Source organism: Neoarius graeffei, chromosome 9 (genome assembly GCF_027579695.1).
Source record: "Neoarius graeffei isolate fNeoGra1 chromosome 9, fNeoGra1.pri, whole genome shotgun sequence".
Lineage (NCBI taxonomy): Eukaryota > Metazoa > Chordata > Actinopteri > Siluriformes > Ariidae > Neoarius > Neoarius graeffei.
Window position 1 is genome coordinate 92,489,566 of NC_083577.1, and position 13,452 is coordinate 92,503,017.

At 44.8% G+C, this 13,452-nt stretch overlaps 1 protein-coding gene across 1 annotated transcript in view; it reads left to right on the forward strand.

The window, feature by feature from the left end:
• Nucleotides 1-12,687, forward strand: part of nemp2 (nuclear envelope integral membrane protein 2) — a 34,548-nt gene extending 21,861 nt beyond the window's left edge. Inside the window, exons 5-7 of the mRNA XM_060930473.1 lie at nucleotides 9,346-9,439; nucleotides 9,574-9,688; nucleotides 12,458-12,687. Coding sequence (XP_060786456.1) covers nucleotides 9,346-9,439; nucleotides 9,574-9,688; nucleotides 12,458-12,687 — 439 coding nt within the window. The remainder of the gene's footprint in view (nucleotides 1-9,345; nucleotides 9,440-9,573; nucleotides 9,689-12,457) is intronic.
• Nucleotides 12,688-13,452: the final 765 nt, after the last annotated feature.

The window sequence follows — 13,452 nt, forward strand, 5'->3', positions numbered from 1 at the left end:
AACACCATTAACACAAGGCTTGACTAAACAGATCTGTTTTCAGCCTAGACTTAAACACTGAGACTGTGTCTGATTCCCAAACACTACTTGGAAGGCTGTTCTATAACTGTGGGGCTTTGTAAGAAAAGGCTCTGCCCCCTGATGTAGCCTTCACTATACGAGGTACCAGCAGATAGCCTGCACCTTTTGATCTAAGTAGGCGTGGCGGGTCATAGAGGAGCAAAGTTCACTCAGGTACTGTGGTGCGAGACCATTCAGTGCTTTAAAGGTCAATAGTAGTATTTTATAATCAATACGAAATTTGATTGGGAGCCAATGCAGTGTGGATAAGACAGGGGTGATGAGGTCATATTTTCTAGTTCTAGTAAGGACTCTTGCTGCTGCATTTTGAACTAACTGGAGCTTGTTTATGCACTTATTGGAACATCCAGACAGTAAGGCATTACAATAATCCAACCTGGAGTAGGGGTCGACCGATAATCGGCCTGGCCGATATATCGGGCCGATATTCTGCATTTTTAGGGTTATCGGTATCGGCCATAATTTCCACCGATATGCCGATAACATGCCTTTTTGCAGTCATTTCGTTCCTAACGTGACCGTCACTGCACGTCCTTTCCTGCACTCGCCTCTCTGAGTTCAAGAACACGGTCCCGCCCACCACAACATCTGATTTGTTTGGCTCAAGAGATGTAGCCAATCAACACGCGTAGCTAACCGCTGTGAACTGTTTCAAGGCGCCCGTACGGGCACTCGGGCAGAAGCAGATCCCACTTCAAGGTAAGGACACGCTGCTTTTGCCGCAGTAAGTCACAAACACAAGTTGCAAAAGCACATCATTATATGTTTACATTCTTCATCTACTACTCATTAAAATTGTCCATTTGCATCTGTGTAGCCAGGCAAACTTAGCTTACGGAAGGAAGCACTTGAATTAGCCTACAACCAACTAGTCTCGCTGAAACTACATGTAATGTAGTAAGCAGTCCCCAGCATAACGTAGGCTGCAGTCATTTTTAAATCCCCATCTGGAAATGTTGTGAATGTGTCAGTAGTTCTACTTGAACAGTAGAATGACAGCCATACAGAGAGGTGGTCAAGGGAAGTCAAAATAAAACGTAGTGTGTGTGTTCTGTAGGCTAGCGCAAGCTTACTGGCTATTTGTTATGGTGATGAGTAAACTTCATGACGTGACTCGTGCTCAGAAAGCGCATTGCACTTGTATATGTTGGGTAACTTTATAAAGCGCTATTTGAACATTTAAACACGCCAGGTGTGATGTGGTGCTAGCAGGCTATGTTTGTCAGGACGCTTGTTGTGGGCTCTCAGTAATGAATTGTGTCGTGGATGCACACTTGCTTGGATAAACGCTAATGAACGAAATACATCAATTAAACTCTTGACTTAAATGTTCTTGTGCTAGTTCACATTGCGCTGTAATGTACTCCACTAGTATTTATAATTCTTGCGCAAGTGATTCTCCTCGCTAGCGCTTCTGATTCGGAAAGCGATATACTCTTAAAGGAGCAGCCGCTCCTTTTAACCAGAGCTTTTAACATGCAGAGCAACTGTGCTTCCTTCACTACAATATCCTAAATTGGGAATATTAGGCTCGGGCATTAAAAGCATTAGAATGTAGATGGTTACTTGTTAAGTTGTTACATAATAGGGAGTGATAGCCGACTTTGTTTGATTTTACTTTTTAAAAAATGCTGCAGGCAGCTCCCTACACTTGATTTTGTTATTTAAAAACTACTTGAAGTTGGTAAGTCTTACTTAGTTCTTAGTGTAAAAGAATCCAGAGTGTATTTTCATTTATTTTCCACTGAAAATGGTGAGCTGTAATATAGTAGGGAGTGATTTATTTTTTTATTGGTGAATATTTATTTTATTATTTATTTCTCATTTTATTCTAACTAATGTTTGACTTTATTGTACAAATGCTGCTGGCATCTCCCTGCACAAAATTTCATGTTCAATTTTACAATTAAACATACATTTCATGGATATGAAGGTCTGTGTCAGTGTGTGCTATGTTTAATTTCATGTGAATTATAATGTTTACATTTATCGGTTGCACATATCGGTTATCGGCATCCCAATTCCATAATAATTGGTATCGACCCTGAAAAAAACATATCGGTCGATCCCTAACCTGGAGGTAACGAAAGCATGAACTAGTTTTTCGGCGTCATGTAGTGACATTAAATTTCTTATCTTAGCAATATTTCTGAGATGAAAGAAAGCTATCCGGGTAATGTTATCAATGTGAGTTTCGAATGAAAGACTGGGGTCAGTAATCACCCCAAGGTCTTTCGTGTCTTATGTGTCTTCGTGAAAGGAAGTGATCAGGTTCAGCAGTCTCGGAGGGCAGCCAGTCTTCTTGAGCACTGCTAGAAGGCCTGCTCTGTTGACGAGGTTGGAGGCCTTAGTTAAGTCAATGAACGCGATGAACAATGGCTGCTGCTGCTCGCGACATTTTTCTTGTAGTTGGTGGATGGAGAATATCAATGTCAATAGTCAATCTTCCAGATCTGAAACCACATTGAGATTCTGGATAAACTTGACTAGCCAGCTGCTGGATGCGAGGCAGAACTACTCGTGCAAAGATCTTCCCTATAATCACAAGGAGTGAAATGCCACAATAATTGTTAATCTCCTCGGTTGCCTTTGCGCTTATACAGGATGATCATGCAGGCATTCCTTAGTTCTTGAGGCAGGTTGCCTTGCTCCCAATAAAGGCAGAGGAGCTTGTGCAAGGGTTGTAAAAGGGTTGACTTAGCACATTTTATGACCTTGGAAGGGATGCCATATGCCAGGGGCCTTGCCGGAAGAGATGTGGTCTATAGCTTCGCTGACGTCTTCGATGGAAGGAAGCGCATCGAGATCTTCCAAGACAAGTAAGGATGGGATTGTCTCCAGAGCGGCAGCAGCTACTACGTTTTGGGTGGAGTAAAGATTGAGGAAATGCTCCACCCAGCATTTCAGCTGATCTCCTTGATCTATAATTTGCTTGCTTGTTTTTGCTTTCAAGGGTACAGGTTTCGATTTATGCTGACCAATAGCCTTGTTGATAATTGTGTACATGCCCTTTGTGTCCCCATGTGCTGAGGCAGCTTGGATACTTTCACAGAGCTGTCGCCATTATCTGTTTGCACAATGCCGGGCAAGTCGTTGGGTACAAGTCTTCGCAGTTCTGAGGGCAGCAAGGTTTGCTTCATTGGGTTGTTCTTGTATTTGAGGTAGGCTTTCTGCTTTGCCTCAACCACTGGCTCCATTTCATGCCAGTTGGCTTATGGTCAGGTCAGGGATAGCTGACTCTGCTACTGGTAACATGCAACCCAGTACCACCTGCTGCATGATCGGGTAGACGGCGTCTAAACTGTCTCCCCCACCAGTGTAACTGGTGAGGTGGGTGGCATGCCACCCTGCAGGACTAAAAACAAGACCTGTCAAAGGGCGGATGAGCTCCTTGTGAGCCAACGGCCAGCATGCAAAACAATGTCCTCATTCACTGTCCCTGAAATTGGGAGTGGAGCCTCCCTCGACAGTTGACGTCTTAAACCTTTTCCTGTTGGCAGCTCCTGCGGTCAAATCAGCACCGATTGTATTGGCTCTGCCTTTCCATTGGACTCTGCTGGCAAGACAAGAGAGGGGAGGTCTTGTTGTATGGGCAGCCCTTGACCTCCCATGTTACCCTCCAACTCCATCGCCCAGGCTGCTTACACTCTGGAGAAGACACTCCTGCATGTTTTTTTTTTTTTTGCCATGGCAACAACATGGGAAGTGGCAGTCTACCAGTTATAAGCTCTGTTTCAGTTGGCATAGATATGGAGCGCCAGGGGTCACCTCCATCAGTGGGAGACATCTTCATACCTCACTGGGCAGCTACCACCCACCTAAGCTGGGCAACCCCCAGTCAATAAGGAGCTGCCCCGTCACCTCCTACCTGCCCTGTGGGATGCACGGGGCTTAGAGTTTTCTTGACAAGTAGGTGGAATTAGTGCACTAGGCCCTACACATAATGTAAAGAAGGCTCCAGCCCTTTATCTTGCAAGCTGGAATATCAGGACAATGTGTTCTGGAACCACCACTAATTTACAACAAATGGATGATGCCCACAAATCTGCTGTCATCGACTGTGAACTCCACAGATTTGATGTTGACATTGCATGCCTCCAGAAGACTCGCCTATCTGATAGTGGCTCCGTCAGGGAGAAACACTATACGATCTTTTGGAAGGGAAAATCACCACAAGAGCCCAGTGAGCGTGGTGTTGGCTTTGTAATTAAAAACTGTCTCCTTAGTACAATAGTGCCTCCGACAGAGAGATCTGAGCATATTTTAAGGCTGCACGTGCTTTCCAGCTCTGGTTGGGTAAACATAATGTCAGCATACGCACCCACGCTTTATTCAACACCAGATTTGAAAGACCAATTTTACGAGGTGCTGGACGGCTTGATATTATCCATCCCTGATAGTGAACACCTATATCTCCTCCGAGACTTCAATGCCAGGGTAGGCAACTGCAGCAAGTCTTGGCCAGTGTGTTTTGGCCCTTTCAGCATTGGGTGATTTAAATGAAAATGGCCAGAGACTACTTGAGCTACAGTGGGGCAAAAAAGTATTTAGTCAGTCACCAATTGTGCGAGTTCTCCCACTTAAAAAGATGAGAGAGACCTGTAATTTTCATCATAGGTACACTTCAACTATGAGAGACAGAATGGGGGGAAAGAATCCAGGAAATCACATTGTCTGATTTTTAAAGAATTTATTTGCAAATTATGGTGGAAAATAAGTATTTGGTCAATAACAAAAGTTCATCTCAATACTTTGTTATATACCCTTTGTTGGCAATGACAGAGGTCAAACGTTTTCTGTAAGTCTTCACAAGGTTTTCACACACTGTTGCTGGTATTTTGGCCCATTCCTCCATGCAGATCTCCTCTAGAGCAGTGATGTTTTGGGGCTGTCGCTGGGCAACACGGACTTTCAACTCCCTCCAAAGATTTTCTATGGGGTTGAGATCTGGAGACTGGCTAGGCCACTCCAGGACCTTGAAATGCTTCTTACGAAGCCACTCCTTCGTTGCCCGGACGGTGTGTTTGGGATCATTGTCATGCTGAAAGACCCAGCCACATTTCATCTTCAATGTCCTTGCTGATGGAAGGAGGTTTTCACTCAAAATCTCACGATACATGGCCCCATTCATTCTTTCCTTTACACGGATCAGTCGTCCTGGTCCCTTTGCAGAAAAACAGCCCCAAAGCATGATGTTTCCACCCCCATGCTTCACAGTAGGTATGGTGGTGTTTGGATGCAACTCGGCATTCTTTCTCCTCCAAACACAAGTTGAGTTTTTACCAAAAAGTTCTATTTTGGTTTCATCTGACCATATGACATTCTCCCAGTCCTCTTCTGGATCATCCAGATGCTCTCTCTAGCAAACTTCAGACGGGCCTGGACACGTACTGGCTTAAGCAGGGGGACACGTCTGGCACTGCAGGATTTGAGTCCCTGGCAGCGTAGTGTGTTACTGATGGTAGCCTTTGTTACTTTGGTCCCAGCTCTCTGCAGGTCATTCACTAGGTCCCCCCGTGTGGTTCTGGGATTTTTGCTCACCGTTCTTGTGGTCATTTTGACCCCACGGGGTGAGATCTTGCGTGGAGCCCCAGATCGAGGGAGATTATCAGTGGTCTTGTATGTCTTCCATTTTCTAATAATTGCTCCCACAGTTGATTTTCTTCACACCAAGCTGCTTACCTATTGCAGATTCAGTCTTCCCAGCCTGGTGCAGGTCTACAATTTTGTTTCTGGTGTCCTTTGACAGCTCCTTGGTCTTGGCCATAGTGGAGTTTGGAGTGTGACTGTTTGTTTGAGGTTGTGGACAGGTGTCTTTTATACTGATAACGAGTTCAAACAGGTGCCATTAATACAGGTAACGAGTGGAGGACAGAGGAGCCTCTTAAAGAAGTTGTTACAGGTCTGTGAGAGCCAGAAATCTTGCTTGTTTGTAGGTGACCAAATACTTATTTTACCGAAGAATTTACCAATTAATTCATTAAAAATCCTACAGTGAGATTTCCTGGATTCTTTCCCCCATTCTGTCTCTCATAGTTGAGGTATACCTGTGATGAAAATTACAGGCCTCTCTCATCTTTTTAAGTGGGAGAACTTGCACAATTGTTGGCTGACTAAATACTTTTTTGCCCCACTGTATGTAGCTACCACAACCTTTGCATAACCACCACTTGCTTCAAGTGCAAAGAGCGCCACAAGGTCACTTGGATGCACCCAAGATCGTGTCATTGGCACCAGATTGACCACATAATCATGTGTCGTCGTGATCTAAAGTACTCTCTGCTCAGTCGCAGCTTTCACAGCGCTGACTGTAACAGCGACCACACTATTGTGATCAGCAAAGTGAGACTTCAGACAAAGAAAGTCTACCACTCCAAGAACAAGGGCAAGCCACATATCAACACCTTTCACACGTCTAGTCGAGAAGAGGCGTCAGTTCTGTGACTGTTAACCAGTCTATTGCCCACGTTCCCTGGAACAGCAGGGACATTGAGACATGTTGGAAATCCCTTCCATCTACGAGTCTGCAGTAGAATCTTTTGGCCTGCAATTTCACAAAAAGTGCACTATATAGGGTGTAAATAATCCTCACTAAGGTTTCAGACAGCTCTACAAAATGGCATCCCCACTATATAGTGCCCTATATAGTGAGTAGGGACTGATTTCGGACACAGGGAAAGTGACCAACATCTGCCAACATTGTCAAAAGACGCGCGCCCTCTTTTGAATGCTGATGTAATCAAGCCGGAAGTTTTGTTTGTTTTGATAGCAATCAGGAACGTTTGGAAAAAGTAGGCAGTAATTGTCATTTAAACTCGTTTTTGTACAATATTTCGTTTGGAAAACAGTTTTCAAAATGGTGACGCTGACAACTGGCTGACACTTGACATTTCGAAGTCTCGCACAAGTCTCGTGAAGATCGCGCGGATAAGCGACGCCTGCCGTGGACCAAACGAGCTAAATTCAACACGGCTAAAAACCGAATAGGCCGATAAATATGTTTAATTGCAATTAGTTGCTTATATGAGTCACGATATAAGGTTACTAAAACTGAAAACGTAATTGAATAACATGTTAATTAAGAAATATAGCAAGTTTAAAAATGACTTCAGTTCTCCTTTAATGCAGAAAAGTCCACTGAGATTTTGGAGCAACATCTGCTGCCTTCAAGACGACGTCTTTTCCAGGGAAATTTCAACAAGACAATGCAAAGCTACATTCTGCACACATTACAAAGGCGTGGCTGTGGAAGAAGAGGGCGTGTCCTTTCTGTCCCCAATAGAGAATGTGTGGAAAATTTAGAAATGATAAATATGACAGTGACGACCCCGAACTGTTCCACACCTTAAGACCTGTTTACAGGAAGAACGGGACAAAAATAGCACTTGAGACACTTCATCACTTGGAGTCTTCAGTCCATAAACAGCTTTTAAGTGTCGGGAGAAGGAACGGGAACATTATACACATTATAAAGTGGGGAATGATTTACTGTAACAACTTTTACAATAAGTACACTGTGTGTTCTCTTTTACTGGAATGTAATTGTTGATCTCAGTGTGGTGTAAGAGGGATAAAGCACACACTGTTTGAGGGCAGTGATCCACTTCAGGGTGGAAACAGTGACGCAGCGACTCTGCATCACCACACCACACCATTGCTGATGATTTTCCTCCAACAGCACACCCTGGAGTGTTTTATCCTTCACATAAATAGTCATGAACATGTTTTCTGCGTGTGTGCGCGCACTGTGGAATGTAGTACATCACAGAAATAGCTCTGGCTGCATAAATAGAGCAATTAACATGCTGTGTGTGTGGGGGGGGTTAGTACGAGTAGTATGTATAGTATGTCGCTCTGTACACGGATAATACTGGTGTGTGGTTGTCTGGAAATGCTGACACACTGAACCAGGGGATGATGAAACACTCCTTTAACCCCAATCCAGACTAAACCCGTGACATCACATTGTCCCAGTGTGGTTCAGGAACCACCTCGTGCATGAATATTTAAACCCTACAGGAGTATAATCATGATGTTGCGTTTATAACACACAGGAATGTTGTCTTTAGCTCCTCATGACGTGAAGTTTGACGTTCGCTAGTTTACTAAATTTAGCCCTAAAGTCTCCTGGAGAGACGTTTCAACTTGTGAAACAACGCACTGTTAATGATGTAAATTAGGGTGATTTGGTAGTGTGATATTGATGTCATGATAAATTGTCTCAATGTCTCAGGTTTTATAATGTTATAAAAATACATTTGATTAGAAGCCGAGTAAAAGTGTCTGATCGTCTGTCTGTCTATTTATTCATTTGCCGATTGGAGAGCTGTGTGAGAGTTAATCAATTGAGCTGTGCTGTTCTGGTGTACAGAGAGCACACTCGTCTGTTCTCTACGCCAGTTAGCCATCGATCTCTGGTGAGCTGGAGCCAATCCCAGCTGAGTTCAGGTGAGAGGCGGGGTTTACCCCGGGTAGGTCACCGATCGATCACAGAGCTACTCAGACTCCTATGGGCAAGTTAGAGTCACCAGTTGATCTAATCCCAAGGAGAACATGCGAACTCCAGACAAAAAGGCCCAAGTCAACCTCGTGGTTCAATCCTAGAACCTTCTTCCTGTGAGTCTGTAGTGAACCACTGCACCAAGGTGACACCCACAAAGCACACATACTTTTTCTGGAATTTCAGAAATGCAGAGAACCAAGATTTTTCCCATCTCCTGATTTGCATCAACACACAACGTCTGATTAGAAGGTCATTAGTTCAAATCCCAGCACCACCAAGCTGCCCTGAGCACTGCTCATTTGTATAAAGTCTGGAACTGTGGATCACAGCGTCTGCTAAACACAGTAAACGTAAAATAACCTTCGTCTGTGGGTGTTTGAGTGAACACGGAATTCTGAGCTGAAAGTAAATTTAGCTTCAGACCGTAAGGTAAAGCTAACCAAGGGTCTTTGTCACAGACATGTACTTTACGCTTTCGAATGCAGTCCGTCTGAACGTTTTAAAGTCGTAAATCTGTTTCACATCTCATGACTAGTTTTCATTTATATCTTCTGTGTTGCTAACGATGGCCATAAGTTTGAATAATCATGACACGTGTAGAACAGGTTTCTGGAATGTGACACAGGAATGACGCCGAGCTCTCAGAACTTTCCACCAACATTTTTCTAACAAGAAGAAATTCTCAGTGAACACAATCAATAACCAGATGAATATATTCACTTTTTCTGTTTCTCAGCTTTACGTTCCTTTGCCTTTTCTAGGAGCTCTGTATTTTTCTACATCTCTGGGATTTCTCTGGGAATACTCTCCATTTTCGTGTTCCTGCTTCTGGTCCTGAGAAACTTCATACCAACGGTGAGTAGTGTGGTGATGTCGAGGGAGTTAATATCGTGCTTTTTTAATTATTATGATGGTTATTTCCGATAAGCGCTCCCAGGTCTTATGACTGTAGCTCTGCTGAGGATGGGTTTTCTGTTCTTTGGTTGAAGCGAGGACTCTTCCTGCTGCTGTTTGGTGCCGGCTACTGGCTCTCGTACCTGGGCATCCAGAAGCTGATAAACGAGCGGGATGAGATCACGAGGTTGTACTGGAGAGAGCTGCTCGGTAAAGTGAAACCTTCTCACTGTGACTTATTTTATCCGTCCCACTTTTCACCTGCTGGAATTTTCTTTTAAAAACAGTTTCACATTTACTCCACCATTTTGTTTTGCGCTGACAGTTTGGACGCCATTTCGTTCCTTTATAGTTTTCCTTTAAGTTTCCTGACGTCGGAGTGGACAGAGTGGCTGAAACGGTGAAGTAAAATCCCAGCGCTGTTGAATTCTGGACTCTGATTGGTCTGTTGATTAATGTATTAGTGTTAAAAATGTAAGCTGTATAAGGGGAATAAATCGGATAATAATCAGGGAACAGGAAGGCCGTGTCATCACACCACCCTGCCTACTGTTGATTTTTTTTTTTTTGCTCCACTCATGTTTTTGTCATTGGCTCTCAGTGTACCTACGTTGCCTTTTTTCCCCCCAGATATACATTTCTGTCAGTATAGAAGTTCAGGTTTCATCATCACTCAGGAAGTTTTTGCGTAACGTCTCAGTTCTTACACAGCAACATTTGACATTTTAAAGTTCCACTAAACCTTTGGTTTTTGTGTTAAATTAAAACTGGTCTTTCACAGCATTTTGTTCATCTCTTTCTGCTATGGATACAACTCCAACAGAACATCTGGGGAAACACAGAAATCATGACCAGCCAATGAAATGCTCTCCGGGACAATATATGTCCCGCCCACCAGAGGCATATACTGCTTTCCTGTTGTATTTGTCCAGACAAAAGTGTATACAAATAACGATGATAATTCCACCAGCAGCGTCCCGCTCGCGACTCCGTCCCCATCGGCGCCCCTGACGCTCCGCCTCGACTCAAACTCCACAAACACACGCCATCTCACCTCGGCCTCTCCAGTATCATCCTTTTATAAACACTCTACTCTTCTCCATGTTTAACGAGCTTGCTAAGTTTTGTTTAGGTTCTGTGCGTGTGGAGGGGGGCGTGGCCTGGCGTCCCTTGATTGCTGTTGGCTGACTGTGTAAATGAGTCAAACACTTCAACACTCCATAAATCTGCCTTTCAAAAGGAAACACGTCACAGGAAACACAGCAAGCTGGATAAAGCATCCCGCGTTTACAACATCGCCGTATTATGGGTTTCTTTTGTTCCATAATATTAAAGAATCTTTTTTTTTTTTTGCACTTCTTACATGCACAACCTGTTTATACCCAGGTCTCCCCTGCTTCAGTGTTTAATCTGACCTTTAGGTTTCTACATTTGTAGCCTTTTGAGTCCACTTTCTCAAACGGTGTCCTCCTCTCGTCCGCAGTGTTGCCCCGGGGTCTACTGCACGCATACAGTCCCGTTCCGCTAATGCGTCTCTGCTTTGTTAAAAGCACTACAGAAATAAAAAACTCTTGAATTCATGTTTTAATTTTATGTTTTAATTCTTTAAATATCTAGCACCTTGTAAGTCAATAAATAGCGGCTCAGAAGTGAAGAACACCAAACAGTTTACTTTTATAAAGTTCTTGGTAGTTTTAAAGCACAGTCAGGTGCATTTTTTTTTTTTTTTCAGATGTATTGTAATATCATTTTGTAACTTTTTTTTGTCTTTTTTTTTTTCTTTTCCAAATAACAGTTGCAAGGTTTCTACCAATGACTGTAGAAAACATGGAAGGCGTGGTGCCGTGCTCTTCCACTTTATAGAAATGAAGCAAGAATTCCTCCGCCATGTCGTTGTATTTGGAGCCAGAGTCTGCGCTGTAGGGATGAGAGTCAAAGTCCGGTACACCAAATCTTTGGTAGGCCCCGCCCCTTCTCCAAACACCATGGTCCAGCGCACTACCAAAGCTGCGAATCAGTTCATTCACAAATGTGTCCATGCTTTTTTATGATGTAGTAATGTTTTAAAAATGTAAAAGAAATCTGGAGAACAGAACGTGCAGATATCAGCAGAGAGAAAACTAATTCTTAATCAAAATGAGACGCTGTAGACAAGAAAAAGACCGTGACAATAGGCTGTTTTGTCATTGAAACGTGGAGATGGGCGGGGCTACAAACTGTACTGCAGCCAGCCAGCAGGGGCGCTAGACCTGTTGACCTGAGGTACATTGTGTGGTTTTTTTTTTAATTATTATTCAGTCATTCAGTTCTAGTATTTGTTTTCCCCCCATAATTTATTTTTATTGACATTAAACAAAAGTACCATTAAACTCATTTTTAAACAGAACACTACTGGCAGCATGTCACTTCATAAACCTGCGTATCGTAGAAGCGTATTGTGATTTTGATATTTCAATCATATCACCCCGCCCCTAACTGGAGGACACTGTGAGAAAAAAATGAAATAAATCTTTATTTGATCATGATATTAATGACACAAACATAACTTGCTTCACAGTTTGCTGATCAAATATGCCCCTCCCCCCACGTTCACTGTGACATCGTGACAGTTTAAAGCCGATTTGATGCCGTACGACGTTTGGCTCAGTTTTCCTGTCGCAGGTACAATCGCACGCTGTAAAGGAGGATCTTTGGTCAGGAGTTGAGGTCTGTGCTTATGGACCGTGTAACGTTACGCTGATTTAGTGCCGGTGTGACCGAGATTGTGAGTTGCGAAGAGGATGGGATAGGATTCCACAAAACTCACAAGTACATAATAACGTAGATCCGATACACTCGTGGTGATGGACACGTAAACAAAATGTGATTTAGGAGAAGGCGATTACCCAGTAATTTACTGTGTGAATGCTGTGTGTGTGTGTGTGTGTGTGTGTGTGTGTGTGTGTGTGTGTGTGTGTTCTATCCCCCTCTGTCCCACAGGTTACCTGCTGGTGTCGGGTGTTGTGAGTCTGGCGGTGTGTTACCGTCTCGGCCCCATCACTAACCAGCGAGCGCTGAGCGTGATGACGTGGGGGCTGCAGGCGGTGGGCGTGGTGGTGGCGTGTCACGGCGTTACGTACGCTCCTGTGTCCTGGATCCTGCTGGCTGTGCTGCTGGGCTTTAAGATCCTGCCCGTGCTGCTCTCCCTCGTCCTGGCCGTGTGGAGGTGATCACTCCGCACACATCACACTCCATCCAACAGGAGCCCCCGCCCCGCCCCGCCCTGCCCCGCCCTCTCACAGCTTACACAGTTTAAACAGGAATAAATCAGAAACACTATCGACACTCGGAGAGCTGGGATATAACCTAATCACCATCTCACACAGCTCTGCTCCCACTGGGGAAGGAGACGACTGGGATTGAACGGCATTCCTCTACATTCTGTCTCTCACCCCCCCTCTCTCTCTCTCTCTCTCACCCCCCCCCCTCTCTCTCTCTCTCTCACCCCCTCTCTCTCTCTCTCCTCACCCCCTCTCTCTCTCCCCCCCTCACCTCTCTCTCTCTCCCCCCTCACCTCTCTCTCTCTCTCTCTCTCCTCACCCCCTCTCTCTCTCCCCCCTCTCTCCCCCCTCACCTCTCTCTCTCTCTCCCTCCTCTCTCTCTCACCCTCTCTCTCCCCACCCCCCTCACCCTCTCTCTCCCCACCCCCCTCACCCTCTCTCTCCCCACCCCCCTCACCCTCTCTCTCCCTCTCCTCTCTCTCTCACCCTCTCTCTCCCCACCCCCTCACCCTCTCTCTCCCCACCCCCCTCACCCTCTCTCTCCCCACCCCCCTCACCCTCTCTCTCCCTCTCCTCTCTCTCTCACCCTCTCTCTCTCTCTCACCCCTCTCTCTCCCCACCCCCCTCTCTCTCTCTCTCCCTCTCTCCCCCTCACCCCTCTCCCTCTCTCCCCCTCACCCCCTCTCTCTCTCTCCCCCCTCACCCCCTCTCTCT